The following is a 26,816-nucleotide window of genomic DNA, read 5'->3' as shown; positions in this document are numbered from 1 at the left end:
AAAATAATTTTGTATTTAATAAAAATTATTTGAATCTAATCTTTCGAAATAGATAAATAAATAAATGTTTGTTTGATTTTATGGTTTCAATTTTTATTTAAATAAAAATTATTTGAGTTAAAAATTAAAAGTCTATTGAAATCATTTTTTTATTTATTACTTATATAAATTTGTTCAAATAAAAATTGATAATTATTCAACTTATATTTTATATATATATTTCAATTTTAATAGTTCTTTAAATAATTGTCTGTTTAAATATTGACAATTAGAAAACTGTCAAAATTCTTTGTACATAAAAAACATTTTAGACGAGGAGTGTAGGTATAAAAACTATAAATACCCAGAAACCTATTAAAATAGATTATTATTATTTAACATAACATCATTACATTTTTCAGCTAACTCTTTTTCATGAGTTTCAACGAGTAAACAAATTAACATAATATATAGTTAGGTATTGGTTTTTATATTTTGGTTTATGTAAAACAGTTTTAAATATTTTAGATTGCGGTTTTATAATATTACCTAAGCGTTGTTTAGTTTTTTTTTATCTGTTGTTTTTCAATATTTTGTTTCAATTTACAATATCGTTATTTATTTTTTACGGTTTTTAATTTTTTATTGTAACTTACCGGCATTAAAAAAAAAAAAACATTTTGAAATCTGTTTTAAAATCCAATTTTTGATCCTACTTGATCCAATTTTCTGTCTGTTTCTGTTTTTTTACTGCACAACATTAATTTGCGTACATCATTGCTACACGCTAAGTCTTATTGTTGAGGAAGTAAATAATTTTCTGAGATGTTTTTTTGTTTTATATTCATAGGTCAAACACAGACCATCAGTAACTTTGTTACGGACATGCCATCGAAACGGGTGTATCTAACGGAAATATTCCAAGCGGTTTTCCAGGACAAAGTAAAGACACTAAAAGGGCAATAATTATTGCACACGTTTACCGATTGATGCTTATGGTAATTTTTTTCATATTTTATTATTGCAGTTTAGAATATGGGACTTAGGTAACGTCTCAATTCCGCCAGTGGCACAGCTTCGCCGAAGGTATTCGCGACCGGAAATTAACCGGAAAGGATTTATACAAGACCAAAATCTGTCGAGTAGCCTTTTCGCGGCTGCTTGTTATAAAACGTGGTTTCTAAAGAAAACCAACGCCATTCCTAGTAATTTTTAAAGGTATATATACCTATTATGGTAACTTGATAGATAATAACAGTTTAGTAATGGCCGAACAAAGGTTTATTGCATTTTAAAGGCTTACGGTTAGGTATAAAATACCCCTTACGCCCTTATCAGAATAAATGCAAAAAAAAAACGAACAGCATTTAACTAATATGACTTTTCATCATAAATGAATAGATAATAAAATATAACACAAATTGATAATAGTCATTTTAAATACACCAAATTGTTTGTATAGTAATTTTAGTCCTGACAATGTGTAACGATTGGTAACGTTGAAGTGTCAGCTTAATAATGTCGAAGAACAGTTGTGTCCACATTTTTAAAATTGTAAAAAACTGTTTTGAACCAACCCATCAAAAAATAGGTGATTATAAAGTTTTTTGATTATTATTAAGAGACAATAATTTATAGTTGTAGGTATGAGTTTTTTATTAAAATAATACAGTACACAAAAAATGTTATTTTAACATTGCCACTTAATTAAACATGTTTCCATGTACATATATTCTTATAAAATATTGTTGTAAATTAGTAATTGATACATTGATAATTATTGAGCTAAAAATATTTTTAAAACGTCAAAAGTGTTCTAAAAACTTTTTTGTGAATGGAAACTCAGAAAATTTGTTTGCGCATATCACATAATATATATATCTAAATAATATTACCATAAAATATATATCTTATATTATATTATCTTAAAACATATATCTTATATTATATTTAAGGTTAGACATTTCCTCACTCTATCAAATTTCTTAAGTGAATTAACAAATGTCAACGTCAAACTCTAATTAATTTATTTGTACATTCCGATTATCTTAGTATAGTTATAAATAAACTATTTTAAAACGACTAATAATTTGTTTTGTTTTTTTTTTAAATTTTGTAATGTTTAATTTGGAAAAATGCGCTGACAACTGTAATTTCATTTTCTGTCATTTTGTATAGATTAAATAAAACTATTATTTTTTTGTCTGTGATTTTGATAAATATTTAGACAAATTGGATGTTGCCCGAAAAAAAACAATACCTTTTAATTATGTAGAACATCTTTTTAATATTGATTAATATAACTTAGTATTTACTGTGTAGTGTATTCATAATTATTTTATTACTCTTTATATGGATGTTAACGGTTTTGAAATGAATAAAATAGATATTGCAATAAACATAAATAGTAATTTATCTGTCTGTTGTTAGCGCTGAAGATGACAACATCGTTGTCGTAACACGTGTACGCAAGAAGTGTACAATTTTTATGGTTTAGGGTTCAAGTTGATTTTATGTCTTTACTAGTAATTTATATGTTACCATACTTATAATATCAGTTCTAGGAATACTACTTGTTTAATAAATAATATTAGTTAAAAAAATAGTGCAGAAGGTATTTATTTATGATTGTTGTAGTGATCAACCTGAGACAACAATAATCTTATTCTGTCGTTATCACTATATTAATTAGGTAACTATCAATCTATTACCTAGCTTACAATAGTAAAATATATTATTACAGTCGTCGGTCATTTCCAACCCTTAAATTGTATAGCAACTAATTTAATCCGGTATATTTAAAAATAATTTCAAAAATAATATATCTAATCTATTAATAAATTAAACATTTGAGGTATTTCAAGACTAATCAGGTAGTGACAAAAAATGGCACTTATTTTTTTCATAATATTTAGTTTTTTTTTAATCAAGAGAATTATTTGTTTGAACTTAAATGTACATTTTACCAATTTTATTTTGTTGGTTTTGTAAGCCTAATCAATACCTATTGTTATATACTAAAATTATGAATAAACAGATAAAATTGTCCCACTAGTATTTAACAATTGTTAAATAAAATTATTACATACATTGTAAAAACCACGATTCAAATTATTCAATTCAAAAGAAATGTAGTTGAAAAATGTTAACCATATTATATTTCTTTTTGTTACATAACAGTAAACTTAAAAATTATACCTAGTTTAAATACAAATATTAACCATATTTTCTTGAAGACGGTTAGAGGTAAACAAAAATATATACATAGTTTTTTTTTTTAATTTAGAATTGCTAATATTTTTTTTATGGTATACAAAATTGTATATTCTTTAAAAAAAAAAATTCTTAATACTTTATAAAACTATAACTACACATTTAACTAGGTACTTAAATAGAAGTATAAATACTTAAGTTAATTTTAGCAATCTTTTACTAAGTTTATTATTAATATTATTTTACACAGAAACAAGTAACCGACAACAATGGTAAATCATCTGTTAACTATCTACCTACATTTTTTCATTGAGCTTATGGCAAAACAATAGACGATACATTTAAGGGAGTTTTTAATTTTTACATAATAATAATATTAATTATCTGTTTTGACATTTATCTCTTTCGTCACTTGATTCGAATAGCAAGTCTAGGAGGCCAACAGCTTAAAAAATATCAACGCCAATGTAATATTGAAGAACAATATGGCCAACATCAATTGCTGTCTTGAGATCCAATCCTGTAAAATGACATAAGCAAGTATGGACTGCTTAAGTAAATACTTATATATGCACACATTTACTGATGTTCTAAATTTATAAGTAGTATTTGTGTACTGTGGTGCAGTTAATTTCATTGATTAATTAAAGTACTACAAGCACGAAAAAACCCATACAATATTGTATTTTTACTGTCAACATGTAAAATGCCAAATAAGAAAACAGGTGTGCAAAGGACAAGCACATTTTACTTATATTTAACTCAAATACAGTATGTACAATCAGACTTAAAATTGTCTGGTTAAATAAAATAAAGTAAAATGCAATCTATGCATTTTTTTATGGTACCAAGATAATAGTCGAGAAGTGAGAACCACCTTAATAGCTAAAGGAGTGTGGTGAGTACAAATTTAAAACAAATTTGAGTTTAATGTACAATCACTCTCTCCTAAAAATCTGCTTCTTATATGCGTTTAAGCCGGAAATTGTAAATGTATTTTACACATTTCCCTTGGTTGTTTATTATTTTGACATTTTATTCGCTGAATTTAGTCTTATAATAACAGTTCTCAAATCCAATTTTCGATCCAGTCATAATATATTCTTAGTTTTTTTCTTCAATAATAAAATAATGTTTCCAATATAAAATATAGACTGCGACAGTGTCCCCTTTATAAAATTAATGAGGAAATGCGCCTTATAATCAACGAAAAATAAAGGGTCCCTAACAAGTCCTATAGAATTGCCCCCAATGGTCGAAATGGAAAATTACTGCTTGGGGAATTAGATTACTCATGAAAACGAAACCCTCCCCTTCGATTATACAATAGGGGTTCGACCCCAATATATAAATGTTATCTTGTTAAAATATACATTGTGGCTGGAATATTCTTTCGAACACTAAAAACCTCTTTTATAAAAACCCTACAGCCTTTGAAAATATCTAACGATACCTAAAAGATGTTTAGTTTTTACCAAACATATCTAATTAAACTACAAATATGTTATAATCATAGTTTTAAAAAAACATTTTTTTCAACCAATTTAATCGAGTACAAGCTTACATACAACAGCTAAAAAACCCAAAATCCAGTTAAAAAAAATTATCCATTCATTTTTCTTTTTTATAAAATTGGTCAAAACTCAATACAATATTTACTCTCCACAAAAGGGTGTAATAACTAATTAAATAATTAAAACGTATAGCTAATAAAGCCTAGACAAATTCGTACAGCAAATATAATATTGCATAACTTTGTCCTGCAAACTGAATCATCTATTAAAATAAAAAAATTTTAATTTAATAACACGTCTTGTGGAGGGTACAAATTGTATAAAACATTGACCAATTTTTCTGACAAAATTAAAAGTACACAAAAAAAACCAAACCGTTCAAATCAAGGCCAGCCTAACTCAAGCACAGCGTAAACCTAACACAATCCAAACCAGCGATGCCTAATATTTACATTCTAAACTAGTATAGTTTATTGGTTAAACCTGTAGAGTATAATTTAAGTTCCTCCTTAACCAGAGTACAGTTTAAGCCAAGCACAGTTTAGTCTATTGCAGTCCAAACTAGTACAGTATAAAGCAAGCTCAATTATAAATTAGCATAGTGGTTGGATTGGGGTATTTAATCACTTTGAAACGCTTCGATGCGAATCTGTATGTAGTATAACGGCCAAGTACAGTATAAATCAGTACAGTTTAAAAAAAATCAAAATTCTGTTTCTTACATGACCTAGTAAAGTAGCCAAAGAAATCGTAGTATATCTTAACAGAATTGAAATTAGACCATCCTGAGTAGTCAAAATGTTTTCAGGTCTTTTGGTCTAAAAATTTGAAAAAAAACAGACCTGTCCATGCTATTGCTATAAATAATGCAAGATTCAATGCAGATTTTGAATGTGATAAATTCGTTAATTTTTATTAGCCCACTTTTTGGTACTTTCTTTTAGTACTATTTTCTTAGTTTTTTTTTTTGGTACTACTCTTAGAGGTTTTTTTTGGCAATTAATTCGCTTAGGTATATGTTATTTGCAAACCATGTTGATGCATACAATTACATAATAATATATTTGATTAAAACTTATAAACACGGCCATACAATTTGGTTTTTTTATTTTTTAATCGCGAAATTATCGATATTGTTTCTATAGCAGTAGCAATCACTGTCGCAGTTTGAATTGTATGTTGTCTGCAGTTATTCGCTTAGTTGATATAGCTCTATATTACCGATTTTAGAAAATATACACTCGTGTGCTTTATCCATTTCGTCGGTATCGTTTTTCAGCTGTGAAAAATTAAAATGCAAGTCGAAGCCGAGTGTCTGATTTGCTCCGAATCAGTCACGGGAGACTCCGACGATTACGGGACGTTTGTAGGTCACATGCAATCCAAACACAAGGACACAAAGGTTAACAAAACATAGTATACATATATATATATATACAGATAAAATATAAATATTTTGAAAAACATTTTTTTCCTAAACTTTTAGGTACATATTTTACTACATTTTTCAATATTTTGAAAATTTTTTATCACCAGTCCTTATAAGCCAAAAAGGAGGATTTTTGTTTTTTTAAATGACAACATATGTTTTTAATTACATAAATTTGTAGACAAAAAATTTAAAAATATGTTAGCGTTAAAAATTTTTATTTTTATTAATCTGTTCATAAGTCATGACTTTGTTAAGATACTACATTTCCTCTTAATAATAATCATATTTCTTCGGTTTTCAAAAACCGGTAGCACATCAAATTCATATTTATGTTCGCATTGTCCAATCGGCGATAACATTCTAACAACTAGGAATTCACAATAAAATATTTTGAAATAGACAAAGGTTCTTATCTACAGATTACTTAGATTATAGGTTATTTACTATATCTGATTATGATACAGAGTACGGTAACATGTCAAATTATTTGTATGCAATGTAATAAAACTACTCGTCTTTGTAGTAACGATTAAAAATATTAAGAAATACAGTCAAAAAAACAAATTTTTATAAAGTCATAACAAATGAACAAATAAATGAAAATACAAACTTCAAACGGTAACATAATTTTTAATTTTTTGTCTACAAATTTATGTAATTAAAAACATATATTGCCATTTAAAAAAACAAAAATCCCCCTTTTTGGCTTGATAAATTTTTCAAAATATTGAAAAATGTAGTAAAATATGTACCTAAAAGTTTAGGAAAAAAATGTTTTTCAAAATATTTTTATTTTTAGAAAAAATGAGTGTCTTACGTTAGTTGGATCACCCTATATATATATATATATTTCTATATATTTTATATATATATTCTAAAATAAAAAATTGAACAGAGTATGTACGTTAGCCATTATTAAAATTGTATCCCCTACCTTGCCCTTTTTTTTTAAAAAATTGTAAACTAGACTAAACCGTTTAGCTTTGTTATCACGCCACAGAGAAATTGATGTGACTCCTGATGAAGTAATTAAAGAATTACTGTGCATTAAAAAAAAAAAGATAACTAGAATTCGTATTATGAATTATGAATAAAACAAAGTAAATAAATATTATTATGTTCATTGTTTTTTAAATGCCTTAAACACGGGAGTAGCTGAAATCAAAAGCTTGCAAGAGCTAAACCCACACGTTGTTGTATGACGAAAGGCTATTTTTTCGACTAAGATATGAGCATTTTACGAGCTTTTAGGGGGGGGGGCTATTAGGAGTTCTGGGGTACCGTACACTGAAAAAATTTCATAATTTAGGACAAAATTAAGCTCCAGACAAATTATTTCCCATCACCCTTCCTATTCAGATATTGGAGTGTACGTATGAAATGGTCGAAAAGAGCGAATCTAGTTCGGCCGCTGATCAATTCGATTCCAAAACCCAGGACACCGATGGGAACGAGTGCCCCAGGTGCTGCGAAAATGCGACAGAGCTGAGAAAAACGCATAGCAGCAATCCAGTGAAGTCAATGGGAGCCTGTGGCACGTGCTTCCCGTTGTGTTTCTTACTGATGGCCAAGAAGGAAAATATAACCAAATGCACCAAATGTAAGACCGCCTTCCGGAAAAAATAACGCGGCCTTAGTTCCATCCTACAATACATTCATATTTTGTAGATAAAAACCTTTTCTATTTGAATTTCTTTTACAACTATTGCCCCCCCCCCCCAATTTCTAGTTATCTCTCCTGTAAGACTTTAAAAAAAAAATTTACACTTATGGTTCTCATCACTTCAATTGAGACACGAAAATATAGAGTTTCTTTGTACTTCAAAAGTTTTTTTTTTTTTTTTAATTAATTAATTATTCTAAAATATCTGTAACTCTGTTTCTTGTACAGAGTCAATTCAATTTCACGTCCAAGGAAAATACAATTTTATTGTTGAACTGTAATTGACAAGTTCATAAATTCTGAACTTTAACCTTTTAGAATGATTTACAAAATAAAAAAAAAACTTTGCCAACTTCTTCTGTACTGATTTATACTGTATTTAGTTTAGACTGTACTGGTTTAAACTGTTAATACAGTGCTTGGTTTTAATGTACACTGTTTCAGTGGTGTAGTTATTGTACTTCACCATTGTTCTTAACTAATATTTTTACTGTACTGGTTTTATTAATATACATAGAGATTCGCATCGAAACGATTATATCCGATTAAATTACTTTCAGATTAATAATTTTATTTTCTCTTTAAACCCGTATTTTTATTTGTTTTTTTAGTATATTTATATATACTAAATATTTAAGGGCATGTGTAAACAAAGCCATGCCTAATCAATGTTCTATAGAAATGTAGAATACATCCGACTGTTTTTAGCGAAGATATAGCAAATCAAAGTTGACGGTTAATAAACCGAGTAAGTCTTTTATTTTTTAAGTATTCAAAACTTGATGGTACTTCAATGCGGGGCTAACGTTATGCATTTCTGTTGTTGTTTACAATTTAGTAATTCGCTATTCTATTAGTCAAATTGTTTATAATATAAATATTGTAGCATAAGCGGTGTACTGCCATAAAAAATAGGGCCGGTATTGTTCCTAATGAACTTAAGTGGATTCTGCGTTTATTGTTTGATTTTCTAGTTACACTGTTAAGTAAATTTAAATAAATGTCTAACTAAACTACTGCAAGAACAATGTTTTATCTTCAAAAAAACCGAATGAATCATTGAATCAATTTACTGCTAAAAGTAAAAGACATTTGACTGTCTGAAATAACATATTACATACCTTCATGTGCGGACTGACTAAATAGAGCAACGGGTTGGCCCGGAGTCGTTCGTTTTCTTCTTCCATTCTTCGGATTTCCTCCCTACGGGCCGAACTTAACAGTGATACTTCCTCTCTGGTGATCGACGCTTGTGCGTAAGCAGGAACTTGTACGTCCGGCAAACTCTTTTTCCGCTGCAACGCCACTTGGACGGAAACTTCCTGCACGGCACACACACAATCAAGGAAGTTTAGCCAAGAGGTTTATGTGTGCAATCACAAAAGGGGACTTGTGGGAGGGTCAGTGGCAGGTGCGTAGCCAGGAATTCCAAAGAGGGAGCGTTATCTAAAATACTTACTTCAAGTATAACTTAACAACATTTTATATTTTTTTGAATCTTACAATCATACAAATTTGTAATGTTTACATATATCATACTATATATATATATATATATATATAAGTTACATTATATATAATATATATATATATATATATATATATATATATATATATATAATGTTTTATGAAATCATAACACAACCGAGGGGATGTTACAACACCATAACACCCCCCCTCTCTACGCGCCTGGTCAGCGGTAGCCAGTCTTGTTCAGTAAAGTCTAAAGACTTGCTCGTTGAAAGTAACGAAATTAAAACTTACTCAAAGGAACGGCGAGGGAATATGCAATTTTTATTCTCAAAATAAAAAGGTTGCTCCCCCCCCCCCCGACGTTTTTTCAAATTAAGTTGAGATTTTATAACAAAAAAAACTGTTTTAAAGAAAAACGTCAAAGCTGTTTCTTAAACGAGGTTACTTTTCGTTTAACTTTTACCTTAACGGGTTATTTTTGGTTTATTTTTATTATACAGATAAGACGATTATTTTGTAAATAGAGTAATAATATGTAGTTAATAATAATAATACAGAAAAACTCAGTTGAATCGTATGCTAGTTCCAAGATAGTTTAAAACCGAAGGAATTTTCGTTCCCAGTATTTGAATTGAAAAAAAAATAGTAAGGGAACGCAGTAAAGTATGAAAATGAAATTTATCTAATGAAATTTAAAAATATATTAAACAATTTAAATGTCATTCAAAAATGTACAGTCAACTCTAACCAAAATATGTTTATGTATATATTCTAATCAATACATAAGAAATGTAGATTACAATTATTGTACGAAACGTACAGATATAATGTTTTAAAAAGAAGAAAATATAATTATAGTGACTGGACATATTTTGTTCAAAAACCGCCGTTTTGTTAGTAGTTACAAGTTGAACCAAAAGTAGCTAAAACTATTCATAAGAAAACAGCAAATTTGGCAAAATAACACCTAAAAATATTACACTGTACTTTAAAAATGGTCTCTAATGCTCACACATTTATTTCAAAGCAGAGAAGGAATTTCATAGGCTTAAAAGCTACAAAACCAAAAATACGACACTCATTTACTTTTCAAACAATTGCAATTTTGTAGTTTCTTTTTTAATACATTTTTGTTAAGGTTATTTTACAATATTATGAAATAACTAATTATTTTCCTTGATTAGTATTTTCCAGCGCTCTATATCAGCGCTTAAAACTTAAATGGGATATATTGAATAATTGTTTAAACAAAAATAATTTGCTGATAATCTTGACTGGTCAATAACCAGATTTAAATAATTCTTTCTTAATTAATTAAAGTTTAAATTGTAGGTCGAGAGGAAAGATAGTGTTTAGTATCAGTTTTATGTGTGCGCATTGCTCTACTACACTCCACCCCGTCTGTCCTAAATTTTAAACTTAAAAAGTAGTTGTCCAAAACTGGATACCGAACGGTCAAATTTGTCAGTAAAATATCCTTAATGAAGTATATACGTTACTATTTAAGTCTTAAAAGTTAAAAATTTCAATTATTTTAAGAGATAACCAGTGTCTTATCTGCAATGTATCGCCTTGTATATGATATGTGGGAATAAACAGAAAAAACAATATTGACAGAACTATGTTGACCGGGATTATTATTGATAAATCACCAGCAACGCAGTAGAGCTCGTTAAAAACTGTATCATTATTTTTTTTTATAATGGAAAATCGCGTGTGGTAAAATCCATTCAAGGTCTATGTTATGTATTTTTAAAACATTGTACGAATATTTAATACTAGTGTTCCAAAAATAAAAGGTGTTGAACTTGTACAAAATAAACCGAGCTAAGGCGCCAGAGAGACGTTTATCAGTTTTTACTTTGTTTTTTTTTTTGTTGTTTGTATTATAAAGTTTATTAATTTACTACACAAAAGAATAGAAAAAACCTGGACTTTTAAGTCCTCATTTGGCATGGCCGATAAACCTACTAAGTTTACCGACTTAAGCGACATATTTGCAGGCCGACCTTAGTAGTATATTTAATATATTATAGGTATGCAATGCATACATGCTTAGGGCAAGAGTGGGACAAATTTTCAAAGTCCTATTTCCAGTTTTAGGCAAAGATAGTTTTACCCAGATGGTTTGTCTATTCAGTTTTTTAGGCGTTTTTTTTTTTTTTTTTTGGTGTTTTATCGCAGGACCTACTAGTATAACCGTACCTAGCAGTTATCGATTTAGCAACAAACCAAAAATAATACCTCAAAGGGCGGTGTGTCGATCCAACTCTCACTGGCCCGGCGAGCCATTAAAGCAGGGCTGAACAGCAGGTTTTCATCCTCTTCGTCGTCGTCCGACAGGAACCAAGACATGACGCCGGTCGATTCGAACGCACACACACACACACACACACGCGCAGCTGGGAAGGCTTAATTATTAAGGATTGGTTTATCAAGAACAAGCACAAGTACAAGAAAAAAAGAAACAAAATTCCGATTGTAAACCACTAACACAGTGTTCGCGAGCGTTTGATTGTGTGTGCACACAATATTGTTCGCTCGAGACGGCGGTTATCAAAGAAATAAGATGTTAGAACGACCGACGTTCATATACCATGCCAAACGGCAGAAATATTATTCACATGGACAATATCCAAGTTTAATTTTAAATGTTTCCATTCTGCGGAATCGTGCAAAACCGCCGTCTCACGGCCGACACGCGCCAACAGGTGGTTAGTTATTATTATTTTTACAATCAAGCGCCCGTTTAGCCGATACCGTCGTTATGTCTCATTAGCCCCACGTTGGATTTGAATCTGCAAAAAATCCGTCCTTATGTATTTATAACCGCCGTGCCTATCCGGTCCGTACCGGGCGACGGTCCAAAAGGCGGAAGGAACAGTTGGGGTAACGTTTTTTCGCCCTCCCCTGTCGGCCGTCCTCTTGTTTTGTGAATGATAAATACAGCTTCGGGCTTGACGACTTAAATGTGTTGTTACGGTTAAACGGAAATTTGAAAACTGTATATAACATGAGACTACTTAGCAGCAGAAAAACCACACATCGTTAACAGCTATACAATAATTTGGTTACATTTCCAGTTTTTCAAAATTCAAATAATTCAACGTTCGAGCTAAAAATCGAATAAAACGACTTTACAAACGGCCCTTCTGCTTTTTGTGTGACGCTAATACCAATTATTATATAATAGTAAGATAACAATATGTAATTTAGAAACAAATAATATTAGTCAAATTAAAATGCTCATGTCGTATACAGCCGAAGAAAGCGGAGACCAATATAAAAAAAAATACATTGTAAAATACCATATAATAATTATAAATTTGTTTTTTAACCGGTTTTACCTTTCTTATTTGTTTTACTTGAAATTATATATAAACTTGGACGTTAAAAATTGTAAATTTTTAATCTAAAGCTTCTTGTTTATATTCTTTGTTCTTAAGTATTACAAATTCCAAAATGTGTTTGTTATAGAAATACAAACAATTCATACAATTGCATATTTTATTATAATGTGTGTGGCCAGAGCAATATAATACTAGTATTAATACTAAATATTTTGTGATAAAAAAATACCCTTAACTTTTTAAATATACTTACTTTAATTGTTGGTTTAACAATCAACATTGTGATTTATGATGTATTTTTTTTTTTAATATTTTCATTCAAGACAATTTTATAAATAAATTAAGATACCGTAAATTAGTCAATCTTTCACGGACCAAAACTAATGGGAATAAAAAACTGGCATTGAAATCGGCTTTAAAGGTTTTGATTGCTTGTCACACAACCATCCAATAGTTATTATATTTTACAATAATAAAATTTTAAATGTAGTAAAATATTGACACATTTTCAATTATGAGCATTAAAGAAATTCTGATTGATATTATTTTAAATTCAATTTAAATTGGTAAATTTGTAAAACTATGAAAACTTTTTCAAGGTTTTATAATAAACATCCAACCTTTTAGGAAAAACTGTAATTTCCAGTTTGACAAATTCTTCTTAACATATATACAAAAAATACTATTTCAATATTTATGTTTTTTAATATTGGGTTTTTTTTCTGAATTTCGAATAGTTTAAAGTAAATTAGAACAATTTATTAAAGTGGAAATTAATTTTTTTTAAACTTTAAAGGTAAAATAAAAGCATTAAATAAAACTTAATAAGAAGTGATTTACAACAGTAAAGATGTATTTTTTTTTTGTTGCTTCACACATGTTCTCAAGTGAATTAAAATGTCAATATTGACTCCAATCAGTAACATGGATAAAAGTAGCCTTACCTAGGTACTATATAACGTGAAAACAAATAAGTAAATAATTATTTTTGCCTCTTCCCATGACTCATCATAATTGTACCGATGCAAAGTTTATAACTTAGATATCGTTCCCAAAAGGTAATTTACAAAGCCAAAAATCGGTAAAGATCAACATCTTAAAAATCCAAATCGTGAAAAACCCCATTTACACATTTTTCAACTCTTAAAAGTATAAAACTGATAATTTTTTTTATGCACAATAAATTTTTTTTCTGTACACCTTTAGTAAACTTACAAGGTACACGACACATTATTTTAAATTATAAACACTATTGCTTATTGGGAATCATTAGAAAGTTTATTTTAAAATATTATTTTCGAAAACATACTCAATATAATAAATAATAATGTTGTTTTTACAAAAAATGTATATTCACAGTATACAAATGATAAACTTAAATTTATAAAAGCACAATGGTTATATAATTTTGTAAACAACGGAGTACATAAAAAAAAAAACATGTAATTAAAAAACCGTTTACCAATTATTATTGGTTAACTCTACAAACATAAATACAAGTTACAACTACTTTGTTTAAAATTATTTATTGTGGTTTCCCCTCCCTTAGTTATTACTATACGTGACATTGTGCATTGTACTGATGGTGCGTTTTATATTGAACAAAAAAAAAAACCGGAAAAAGCTAAATGTATATCTAATGTACAAATAAGATAAAATAAACAAAATGCAATAGGGTTTTGGACTGAAAGTTTGCCGTTGTACGACTCAAACTGCAGGCGAATTTCGATTTTTCGCAGTTTCGCGTTCGTGAGTTTTAATGTGCGTTTTAAGATAAGCCTTGTATACAAACCCTTTTTGACATATGGCGCATTCGTACGGTTTCTGGCCGGTGTGCATCTTCTGGTGTCTCAGCATGTTGGTGCTGAAACTGAAACGCGCGTTGCACCACTTGCACGAGAATTGTTTCTCCTTGCTGTGCGCCAGCTCGTGCATCTTCAAGTTGGACTTGCTGGCAAATGCTTTTTGGCACACGGAACACTTGTGCGGCTTCTCGCCCGTATGCACGCGGATGTGCATCTTCAGGTGCATGTTCTGGGCAAACTTTTTTTCGCAGATTTTGCACTGGTAAGGTCTGTGGCCGGTGTGCACCGCGCGGTGTCTGATCAGATTGGACAGACACGTGAACATTTTCTTGCACACCTCGCAGCCGTACGCTTTCTCGGGGTTGTGGGTTTTCTCGTGCACTCTCAAATTGGACCTATGCGAGAACCCCTTGTCGCACGTGCCGCACGTGTACGGCCTTTCTTTCGTGTGGATGCGGCAGTGCACCTGCAGGTGCATTTTCTGGGCAAACGATTTCCCGCAGTCGGCGCACTTGTACGCCCGCTCGCCGGTGTGCACTTTCCGGTGGCTCAACAGATTGGAAGCGGTGGTGAAACGTTTGTTGCACACCTCGCACTCGTACGGTTTTTCGTTCGTGTGACCGCGCACGTGTACGGTCAGCGAGGACTTTTCGGCGAAACTGCTCGAGCAATACTCGCACGCGTACGGCTTTTCTCCGGTGTGCAGTCTCTGGTGTTTGGTGCAGTTCGAAGAGCAAGCGAAACGCTTGCCGCACACCGGGCACTTGTACGGTCTCTCGCCCGTGTGACTTCGCACGTGCACCGTCAGAGTGACCTTCTGCGTGAACCTTTTGGGGCATACGTCGCACTTGAAGGGTTTCTCTCCGGTGTGCGCTTTTCGATGCCGGATCAGGTTCGACGAGCAGCTGAAGCATTTGGAACACACGTCGCACCTGAAAGGTTTTTCGCCCGTGTGCGAGCGTTCGTGCACTTTCAGCTCGATTTTCTGATTGAATTGTTTAGCACAAACGTCGCACACGAACGGCTTGACGCCGGTGTGCATGCGCTCGTGCACTTTGAGACATGACCGCTGAATAAACCCCTTTGAGCACACGGCACAAGAATAGGGTTTTTCGCCGGTGTGGATCTTCATGTGTTGGTTGACGTTGGACACGCTTTTAAAACATTTAACGCACCACATACATTTGTAGTATTTCTTACCGTGTCCGAAAAACGTCAGTAGCCAGTCTACATTTGGTCGGCGACATTTTTTCCTCTTGTTTAAATAACGTTTAGGAGTGTGTTTGTTTGACAAGTGATCAGTGATTTTGTCTCGGCTGGTAAATAATTCACCGCACGTACAGCATAGAAATAGACGTTTTTCATTCGCAATATTGTCCAGCTTTTTGTCGCTTTCTTCCCGTTTCTTTGACATCAGAATGTCATTTTTTTCTTCATCCCGTAGAATTTCGCTTATTCTAAAAAAAAAAATTAGTATTATTACTATCGGTTAACTTATAAAAAAAAAAATTAAAAAATAAGGTATTCTTTTGCATCTTGCAAATGAGTTTCGGTCAGACAACTTTCCTCTGCCCTCACAAATTGTTGGCCCCATTTGTTTATTAAATTTTTTCTTTCATACTCATTCTTCACACTGTCTTTATACTATTCCTCATTGCCTAATCATCCCGTCCATTCGAAAAACAAAACTAAGTATAAAAGGATAATATTTTCTATTTGTAATCAACCCTCAACACTTTTTAAAAATCAATCAAACATTATTTTAACAAACATCGGTTTTACTAAAAAAATCTACTTACTTTTTTAAATGTACATGAGGCCTGGTTTGGACATCCACGGTGGGACATTTTTTTAAGTGACAGGCAATTTGTTTTTTAGTAGTGAATGGCTTATGACAGTTGTTGCAAGTGTATGTACGTGTGTTCGGACATGTTGTCTCCTCAGGGATTTTCATTGGTCCTATTTCCAACAATATATATCCTTCTTTTTCTTCTTCTTTTATTATATTTTCCACCGGTAAAATATAGCTTGTTCTAAAAAGAAAACCCAATATTATAATCAGTTGAATTTTTGACAGAATCTTAAACAAGGTGATACATTTTATTTGAAAAATACCGAATTAGCCTAATTTTAAGTAATTTACATCGACAAAATATGTAGAACGGTGAAACAATACAACAATTTCATAAATAAATCTCCAGTTTACTTGAAAAACAGAACAATTTATATTTTTTCAGCAGTATTACGAATTAAAGAAAGCGAAAACATTTTATTGCTCATTAAGCATACCTATTTTGTTTAAATAAACAGTAGTTAGGTTTTATGTTAATATAGTACCTAACTCAAATCCGTGCATACCAAGTGTGATATTTTTTTTAAAGTACCTATTACCTAAAGTCTAAAAGTAAGGGCGGGAGAGGAAGTGCGGTTAAGTAATACAAGCAGATAAAAAATATTACTACTCACCACCTTTTCCTCTCATCCTAAACTATAAACATAAATAACTTTAAGAATATGTATCCAAAACTAGTTATCGACCAGCCAAATTTGTCAGTATTTTATTCTTAATTTAAAAAGTCAATAAAATATTTTCGCTACCAATTAAGATTCAAAAGTTGATATAAATATAACTAATTCGTGAAAAGTTGAGATAACTTTGTATAAAAACACTACATAATAAAAATTCTATAACTGATATTAAACCCTATGAGATATTGAGTGGGATGAGGATCACTTTAAAAATGTCACCCTGTATAAATATATGTATACAGGGTATATATATATATATATATATATATATATATATATGTATGAAAGTGTTTGCTAACTTTTCGAAATGTTTAGCAGTCCATTATATCCTCATATATAATTAAAAAAAAAAAACAGTTTTTCATACAACTTAGTTGATACCTATTGTTTAATATGTATTGCAGTTATAACGATTAGTCAAGATATTGCTACAGTACTCTAAAAGACAGATGCCCTGATCTGTCTACTTAACATGCATACTTATCAATGTCTTAAATATAATTAAATAAATTGAATATAAATTCTACTGCTGTCAAATTTGAATACAAAATTTGTAAAAAGGTCATACTATCTAAAATTACTTATTAAATATTTATGTTTAGTTTAAAATGGGGGGGAAGAATTTTAAACCTAGTAGACACCTTAATCTGTTTCAGACATACACAATATGAAAACCATCCAACTGTAGGGTAATATCTTATTGTTTAATATTTGCTTCTGTTAGCCAACAACTGCTATAAACTTAATAGACTAAGACGCGTTGGATGATGTGTGGATATCAATAAAGAGTTTTACCATTGATTATGTAATAGACAGATAGCCCATAGCATAGGAGTATTCGGCGACTAACATCATGTTTATGCCGATTCTCGATAGATGGCGTTGGGCGATTGTGAACACCGTCGCAAAAACAGGTAGATGAAGGTTTAGAAAAAAGATCTTATGTAAACTCCGCCAGTTTTATTTTTATACCTGTTATCGGGTCATGTAAACTCCACCACTATTGTTTTTTTATAAAGAAGATTTTTGATCCGAATATTGACCCCGATGGTACTGCAATACACGTTATTAATGTTTATATAGTTTTGGTTGAAACAGAAATCCCGACTGGTAAGTTTCTTATACGGGCGTCGCACGGAACCATACGTGAACATACGTATTTTGTTACTTTCATTTGCTCGTGTATGCCTAGAACGCTTTTTTTTTTTAAATAAATAATAGTGATTTGTATTTATTTAATTTTAAAGGAAAAAAAATTACTTAATAAACACAACTTTTGGTACGTGGTACTGGGCGTTAACCCGTTTATTAAAAAATGTCCTCCACTAATACGAGAATAAATACAAAAACAATTTATATCGTCGCTGTGGTGCAAAAAGTGGCTAAGTGAAATTATGACTCTTTTGGTAAACAGCATTACAATATTAATTCAAACCAAAATATCAACAACTTATACGATTTTCACGTTTTTTTTTTTATCATGCGAGCTTAACAGGCCCGACGATGCTATCAGCGGATTCGCTATTTGTCGCCGGAGAGGGGGATGGCGGCTCCTTTTCGCCAGACGATTGCTCGCCCAACAAACGGAGCGCCCGTGACCGACACGGGACAGTGAGTTCTAACACACTGCCGTCTTACCCACTCGGCCACTCCTCCACCTCCTCCTTTTTTTTCTAATGTCTAAATATTATTTAATTTAAACCTTCAATTTTACACATAAAGTATATACGATATTTAAATATGTTTGAACATATTTATTCATTTGGTCATTTTTGACACTTTGTCACTTTTGTACGACGGCGACGGTATTATTGGGAAAGTGCGGGACAATAAGGCGGAAGCGTGAATCCGCAAGCAATACAAAAACCATCGGTCGGTCAGGCCAGGCAGACGATCTTTGCACCCGGGTCGCCAGAGAGGAGCAATCGTCCGTCCAGCAGTGGTCGCATGGGTAACCGGAGGTTGATAAAGGAAACGGCGCGGTCGTTACATATCGGAGTACGGTACAATCTTAAATCTAGAAAATATTTTTTCGATTTCCCACAATTCAAATATTGACACTTATTGCCAGCCATATTTTAAAAAGTCGTAAGCGCAAAAGTAAAATAATACAAATAAAAATAATATTAAAAATTGTAATGTACGCGTATGTCAAAAACGTATTAAACAATTTTAACCATTATAAAATGATGACCGGATGATAGTCAAAGATAATTTAATAAAAATGCATTGAATTTTTTGGAATAAACATTCTATTATTAGAACAGCGACAACAGTCAGCTGTAGACGGCATGATTAGCTATTTCTCCCCCTCTCCTCACCGCGCATCGACCTACGGCAGAGGTGCCACCACCTTGCATCCCGGCACCGTTCTACACCGCTCATCATCCTACAGTGGAGGTACCACCACCTTGCATCCCGGCTACACTAGCGCTCCATAACGGTTGCCTCATACGGCTAGTCGCCAAATATTAACATTGTATAGCCTATCTGTCTATTACATAATCAATGGTTTTACTCAAAAAATGCTCTTACCTATCGGTGTTTTCTTCAATCTTTGTACGTTCAACGTTAATGTGAGATTCTATCATATGAATCCTTAATTTTGTTGGAGTAGCAAATGACATTTGACAATTCTGGCAGCTGTGTGCAAGTTCTTTCTTCACAATGTTTTCCGTCGGTTGTACGTCCAGCACATTTTCGTGATTTACTATCTCTATTATGCTCTCAAAGTAAACATTATCGTCTATCTCATCCACTTCAACTTTAACATTCCCCGTTTCGGCTACGTCAATGTTCTCCATGTTGTTCTTTCTGTTAAATAAAAATAAAAAACAGTTCAGTTTGGTCCGGACAGGTAAAATATGATACGAGGGAGATTGAGATTTCCCTCGGTCTCCAAGAATCCACCATAAGAGTGATGAAATAGAAAATTCGCCCGTTCCCCCCCAAAATAATAAAAAGGCCCAAAAAATGTTTACGTGTAACTTGGAAATATGATACGCTTTATACGTTTCCAAAAACCAGTCAAAATTTGTTTCATTTTGCATTCACACAAAAAACTACCATCCATGTTAATTTACTAGTTACTATCAAAATATTATGTTATGCAATCATTTATGTATATACACTATAAAATATTAAATTCATTGACTCATGCTAATATCTTGATATCTTAATATCTTGATGGTGTTCTATTCACTAGGTGGTCTATAGGTCAGAAGACAAATTTAGCTAAAAAAAAAAATCTAATTCACACACACTAGGCCGTTAAAATAGAAATATAAACTATAAGACAGTTTAACCTTATTAAACGTTGTTGAAATAATGGTGAGAAAGAGTAGTTTAACTCTCGTGGATGTACATCTCAATCAGTTTAGATTGAGATGTACATACATTTTAACCAAATAACAATACTAGTGAAATTAACAATAATCCAAAAAAAGCAAGTTTATAAAGAGTCTAAAGCGAAAACGAGATATCATATTTCAGACTTTTAGAGTCACTTTAGATTAATCTATTGTACAATGTTTATTTTGTAAAAAATCGGTTTCATTTTAAAATGTCATAAAACTAGTTTTTATTATTTTTCTATATTAATATTATACTGTAAAAAATATGAAAATATTTTACTCTGTGTAAACTAAATTGTTTCTACAAGTTTCAAATCATTTCCATTAATGAAAAAAAACGCTATTCATCCGTAATTTGTAGTGTGTAACACTAGTTCTCTGAATACTATAGATTCTGTGTTAGTTTTAAAATCACCAAATTGCATAGAAGTAGAGTTGAATATATCCATGAATTTTTAACGTTTATGTTTTTTAGAATTTTTTAATCAAATTATTTAAACTTGCATCCCCCACCCACTCATTTTTTTTTTTACAATGGGAAAATGTTGTAGTTCTGAACCGCACCGTTAACATAATATGTGCGCATGAAGTTTAAATTGTTCCTTTTAATTTTTCGAAAAATTACTTTTTTAGTTTTAAAATTTTCAATTCAATCTTTGTTTTATTATCTATAGATTTCAAAACGTTAAAAAGGACGCTTGAGTAGCCTCACAAAAACGGCTCGCGGTTGTCTATCTTCGGAATTTATCTAAATCGTAATAATGTATGTCTATGTAATAAAATGTAAATTCTTAAACATACCTGCAGGTTTTTATTTTTGTGTCGGGTGTCTTCCAATGTGATGTTGAACGGTATAAAGATTAACAAATTACACTAGCAGTCGGTAAAATATATTAGATAATTACCGTCCTGGTTCTGTACAGCCGCCATGGATTGGAGAACAAAACTGAACACCGAACACGGTAGAGTGAGCGCTGATGGTGTAATAATCGATACTAGACTAGACAGCTGGCAAAAGGCAAAAGTGGGGCGCTCAAAGGGCGACAGCGGCAACGGCGGGCATTTGGAGAACTTCTCGGTCAACGCAGCTGTTTATATCAAAAGGATTTTTTTTTTTCACGTTACAGTTTGTTCCGGTTAGAGTAACGAGGAACTGTCAATATTCCCCTAAGTCTGGACATTTTTATTATTCGGATGAAAAATTATTTAAATAATGCCCAACTCTGTGTACAGTCTATGTAATACAATTGAGACAATATCTACATACAGTGTGTATGGGTGTGTACATACATTGTATACCTACGCATTGTTGTCGGATCATCGTGATACACCCTGTATACATAGCCCCTGTAGGGTTGGGGGAACGACAATGACTCATTCGAATAACAGACCGTTGGGAGGGTTATCGGCCGTGTGTTGTATATTATAACATTTTGATATAAACTCGGTGACGACCATTTTCAGCGGCGTACGGAATAGTTTTTATGTAAGGGAGCAAACATATAATATATTTATATATATATATATATGATAAAAAGTATTATTATAATAATACTCGAGCCTTGAAATAGGTCAACGTGAAAAATGTGTAATATTTCTTTCAATTTAAATTTCTAAAATTCGAAAAAAAAAAATAATCAACAGCCTAGGTACAGAATATATAATATGTATAATGTATTTCATAGAAAAGTAAAAAAAACGACCAAAGTAATCAAAATAGTTATAGTAATATATTTTGTGAAAATAAGATAAATTTCCGTTTTTTCCACTTTAATATGAATTTTTACCTTTTTTTTTTGTTGGTTTTTTAAGCGTTTTTATGTGAGAACCCAGTTTGAAATTTACACATTTTGGGTAAAATTATCTCAGCTTTCCGAATAAAAAATATTAGAAACACTCTTAAATTTTGGGCAACATGAAAAAAACAATTTTTTTATATAATATAAACTCAGTTTTAATGACTCTCTGTTACTCGAAAAAGTTAATCAATATGTTTTTTCAGAAAGCTGAGATTATTTTACATAAGAAACTGAGTTTTAATATGTTTTTTTTATGGCCGAAGATACTATAAAAAACGATAAAAATGATGTGTCAAGAAAAAACAAATATAAATATATATATATATTTATTCATTATAAATATATTCATAATATTGTTAATAACGATATGCCTTTTAGTAGCATGGTTAGGCTAGAAGGGTGATAAATTCTAATCGTATTTACCTAATGCTATTTATGTCTTGTAAGACCAATAGCTCCTTCGCATTAAAGCTACTATATTATATTCATGTAAGTATTATTTGTTTCAGACATAATTTCTTAAAAAACTGTTTCCAATAACAGACAAGTATTTGACCTAACATCTTTTTAATGCTATGAAAGTCGCTTCTGTTTTTTTTTTCATTCAAATTAGCACTATTTTGCTTCAAACGTGTTTTACTTTAGGATTTTTACCAATAAAATCCAATACATATACTCTTAAATTTAACCCAACTGATGATCAGTGGCGTAGACAGGAATTTTTTATGGGGGGGGGGGTTTCATGGTTGGAAAAAAAAACTCATTAAATTAATCTCACTTATAACAAAATTTGTATTTTTCTTGGCTTACTTGCTAATTCATCCAATACTTTTTCAGGTATTGCAAAAAAAAAACACTAAGTTTATTTCACTTTTTAACACTTATAAGTTATAACAAAATATCTATTTTTCTTGGCTTTTTGGCAAATTCATCTCGATAATAGCTTAGAAGAACTAAGCCATAAATGGCTTAGTAATAACTTATAACATAATAACTTATTTTAAACAGGATCGTCTAAAGACGATCCTGTTTAAAATAAGTTAGATGATTAAAATACAATTAAAAATTGTATATGATTACAATTTACCTCTTTCATAGTATTTCTAAGGTATGTTTTTACTCTTTGAACAATTGTAATTTTTATATTAATAACTGATATGTGATAACAATTAAAACAACTAACGGTATTATATAATTTAAGTATTAAGCTAAATAAAGTGTAAGGGGGGGTTTGAACCCCCTAAACCCCCTCGTGTCTACGCCACTGCTGATGATAATGTCAAAATTTTAATTCGGCAAATAAATATATGTATATAAACTGAAGCTTGTTTTGACTGGTTCTCGTGCAAGTCAGATTAGTAGCCTTTGAAAGGATTGTTTTTACCGACAAGTAGGTTTGAAAATATTTGGCTACTGATTTGATGTTGTTTGGTTTCATGACATAGTATGTTAGTAATTCAGCAAAATATAGCTCTGAAAATAAACACTTAAACTGAATCATCTATATCAATTACTTTGTTATAAATAAAATAAAAAACAAAATATTTAAATAAGCATAATATGTTATTCTGTGTTTTATTCGATACTTATAATTTTATTCAGGACTAAAATATTTGCCAGAAGCATTGCTGTTATTTGAGTAGTTTTAAGAGTACTTAAGTGTATTATTATTTTTAAAAAAGTAATAAAAGACGTAAATCTTAGCAATTGTAGATCTTTTAAAAATTTACATAATATCTATGAAGATTTATATACATCTGGACTCGTTAACTTTTTAACCAGTGGTCTAATGCATTTTATAAATACACTCTACGCCTATCTGCTATATAGAAGATCATAAATCGTTCACAACAAGTAATTTATAAAGGTAAAATTTGATAAAAGTATCAATTTACATATTTTAAACTCTTTAATATACATAAAAGGTGAATTGTGGTCAGGTAATGCGCGCATACAAAAAATTACATCACACCATCATTCCTCCTAACCGTTTTATACCTTAATAACTTTAAAAGTAATAATTACACAAAGCTGATTAACAGTCAGACAAAAGTTTCATTATATTATTATTCTTATTTCAGAGTTAATTAAGTATAAACGTTTCAATAAAAGATTGAAAAGTTGTCAGCACTCTGGAAAACACTTAAAAATATAAATATTTGGCTATAAAAAAAACTAAAAATTGTAATTATATTCCAATAAAAAGAGTGTTACGATCATTCACTAAATGTATATTATATAATAATTTATTTGTAAAATCATTAACATACAATGGCACTTGCTAGTTGATTATTAAGTTTTTAGTTTTGAAACACACATTCTTAAAAAAAAACACACTTAACACATAATATTATAATACAATCTAATAATTTATGTAAAAAAAAAACAAAAATGCATTTTTATGTTATAATATACGTTCACACATCATTTTACAAAAATGTTCTACTATTATATTATGATAATATAAATTTGTATTCAATCGATTACACAATACACACTTTATGTTGCTTTTTTTAGGCAACCGTTTTTCGGGTACATTTAAAAGGGGTTTTGTTCCTATGACATATTTTATCGTGTCTAACGTTTACAGCAAACCGGTCATTAAATTGAATAATTTCTCATCAGTATAAACACAATCGGTGTGCTCTATTGGTCGAGTGGACTTAATGTTGGACGACTTTCCGAGAACGCTTTTGTGATTTGGCTAGACTTAGGTTTGACGGAAGAGTTCACGCCTGACAAGAGTTCATGGCCGGCGGCGGTATTTGAGTCTCCGATGGTTTTGAAGGTCTCTAGAAGTTTTGAAACATTTGAAACACACTTTGCACATGTGCGGGTTTTCGTGGTGATTGCGCACGTGGTTTTGGAACGGTCTCAGGTCAATGAAAAGTTTCTGGCAAAAGGCACACCGGTAAGGAGGTCCGGCGGTGTGCACCTGTTGGTGCAGAACGCGACCCATGTGAGAGCTAAAGCATCGGCCACACTCCATGCACTTAAAGGGCAATTTTCTGACGTGACGTCGCATGTGCAATTTCAGGCAAATGTTCTGTGCGAATTTTTTTTTGCACAGGCTACATTCGTACGGTTTGGCGACGCTGTGGGCGTCCCTGTGCCGTTTCGTCTTGGTCAGGCAGAACAAATTGTGCAAACAGATTTTGCATTTATGCAATTCTTCGTTGGCGTGTGTGCGATGCTGATGGATCCTCAGGTCTCTGCTGCATGCAAACATTTCGTCACACATAATACAAGCGTACAGGTTCAGACCGTTCAGCGCGCGCTTATCGTGTGCGTTCAGGGTTTGTCCGTGGACCTGGAGATGTCGAAACAGGGAGCACCTTTTATTGAAGCTTTTTTTGCACGCATTACACTGGAAGTAGTTCTCACCGTCCATGTACGTGAGTACCTTGTACATGCTTGTTCGCACAACATTGTCCATCATCAAGTAACTATAATTGTGCTCCATTAAAATTTCATCGCCTATTCTAAAAAAAACAAAAAAAAAAAAAAAATGAATTAATATTACAATCGGTGAAATAAAAAAAAAAATACTATATTCCACCTATTTTCGTCTTGCCCTAAAATCGTGACACGCTGCCTTGTCAATTGTGAGTGTATATTTTAACAGTTTTAGAGTTTTTTCAAGTCGACTACTTAGACTGTAACACTTACTTGTCCGAATTTTTGTTGAACCATGTTTGGAAATTCGCATTATGAACTTCTGTAGTGTGCTGTGCGATTTTATGAATGGATGTAGACGACTCTGAATGACAGTAATCACAATAATGCCTATTCTCCACAATGGCTTCGCCCGACGTTTGTACATCCGACACCGAGTTTTCATCGTCTTCTATTAGTATTACACAACTGTTGTCAAGCTGTTCATCTACTTCATCATTGGTATCTACTTCATCATTGGTATCTATGTTATCCTTGGTATCTACTTCATCCTCGGTATCTACTTCATCCTCGGTATCTACTTCATCCTCGGTATCTACTTCTTCCTTGGTCTCTACTTTAGCCTCGTCATCTACTTTATCCTCGTCATCTACTTTCTCCTCGTCATCTACTTTATCCTCATTTTCTACTTTAACCTCCTTTTTAACTTCAACACACTTTGTTTCATCTTCATTAGTACTCTTTATAGTGTCTGTTCTGTAAAATACAAGCAATTTTAAACTTAATTAAATAGATAAAAAATTGAAAACTTTTTTTTTTTTTTTAATTAACTTACTCGTCAGAACTTCCATTTCCCAACTTCAACAAAGCTTTTGTTTGGACTTCCTCGGAGTGAACTTCATACAAATGAAGGTGGTAACTTTTTTCGCCATCAAATAATTTATGACAAGCATCGCAGACATGTGGTACATTTCCGTTAGTATTGATTTTCGTCGATTCTTCACCCGACAACCCATTTTGATCTTCTTGGAGTTCTGTTTTCACATTACAGTTATCCAGTGTGCTTGTTCTGTGAACAAAAACAATGCATATTTATTTCAGTGAAATTATAAACAAACAAAAAATAATTATTGTTAGTTCCATTAACTAAAAAATGTAAACCAGAAGGTTCATTGTTCAAAAATAAGAAATGAGTTTAATACTGGATTGGATGTATTTTCAATCAAGTAGAAAACTATATATATATATATATATATATGAATAGAGTTTTAGTTAAAAAAATAACTTACCCCTCGGAACATTCATCGGCC

General features: G+C 31.3%; 1 protein-coding gene across 1 annotated transcript; it reads right to left on the bottom strand.

The window, feature by feature from the left end:
- Positions 1-3,409: 3,409 nt before the first annotated feature.
- On the bottom strand, positions 3,410-11,812 carry LOC126836736 (uncharacterized). Its single transcript, XM_050570354.1, has 3 exons — positions 11,519-11,812; positions 8,923-9,123; positions 3,410-3,712 (listed from the first exon to the last, which is right to left on the bottom strand). Exons 1-3 carry the CDS (start codon positions 11,627-11,629, stop codon positions 3,623-3,625), a joined length of 402 nt encoding a protein of 133 aa, XP_050426311.1. The 5' UTR covers positions 11,630-11,812; the 3' UTR covers positions 3,410-3,622.
- Between the last annotated feature and the right edge of the window lie 15,004 nt (positions 11,813-26,816).

Source organism: Adelges cooleyi, unplaced genomic scaffold (genome assembly GCF_023614345.1).
Source record: "Adelges cooleyi isolate 19-005CV unplaced genomic scaffold, UGA_ACOO_1.1 ACOO_flye_CR_arks_rails_tigmint_CR_PRNA_247, whole genome shotgun sequence".
NCBI classification, from domain to species: Eukaryota; Metazoa; Arthropoda; class Insecta; order Hemiptera; family Adelgidae; genus Adelges; species Adelges cooleyi.
The sequence above is the reverse complement of the archived record's forward strand: the minus strand, read 5'-3'. Positions and strand labels throughout refer to the sequence as shown.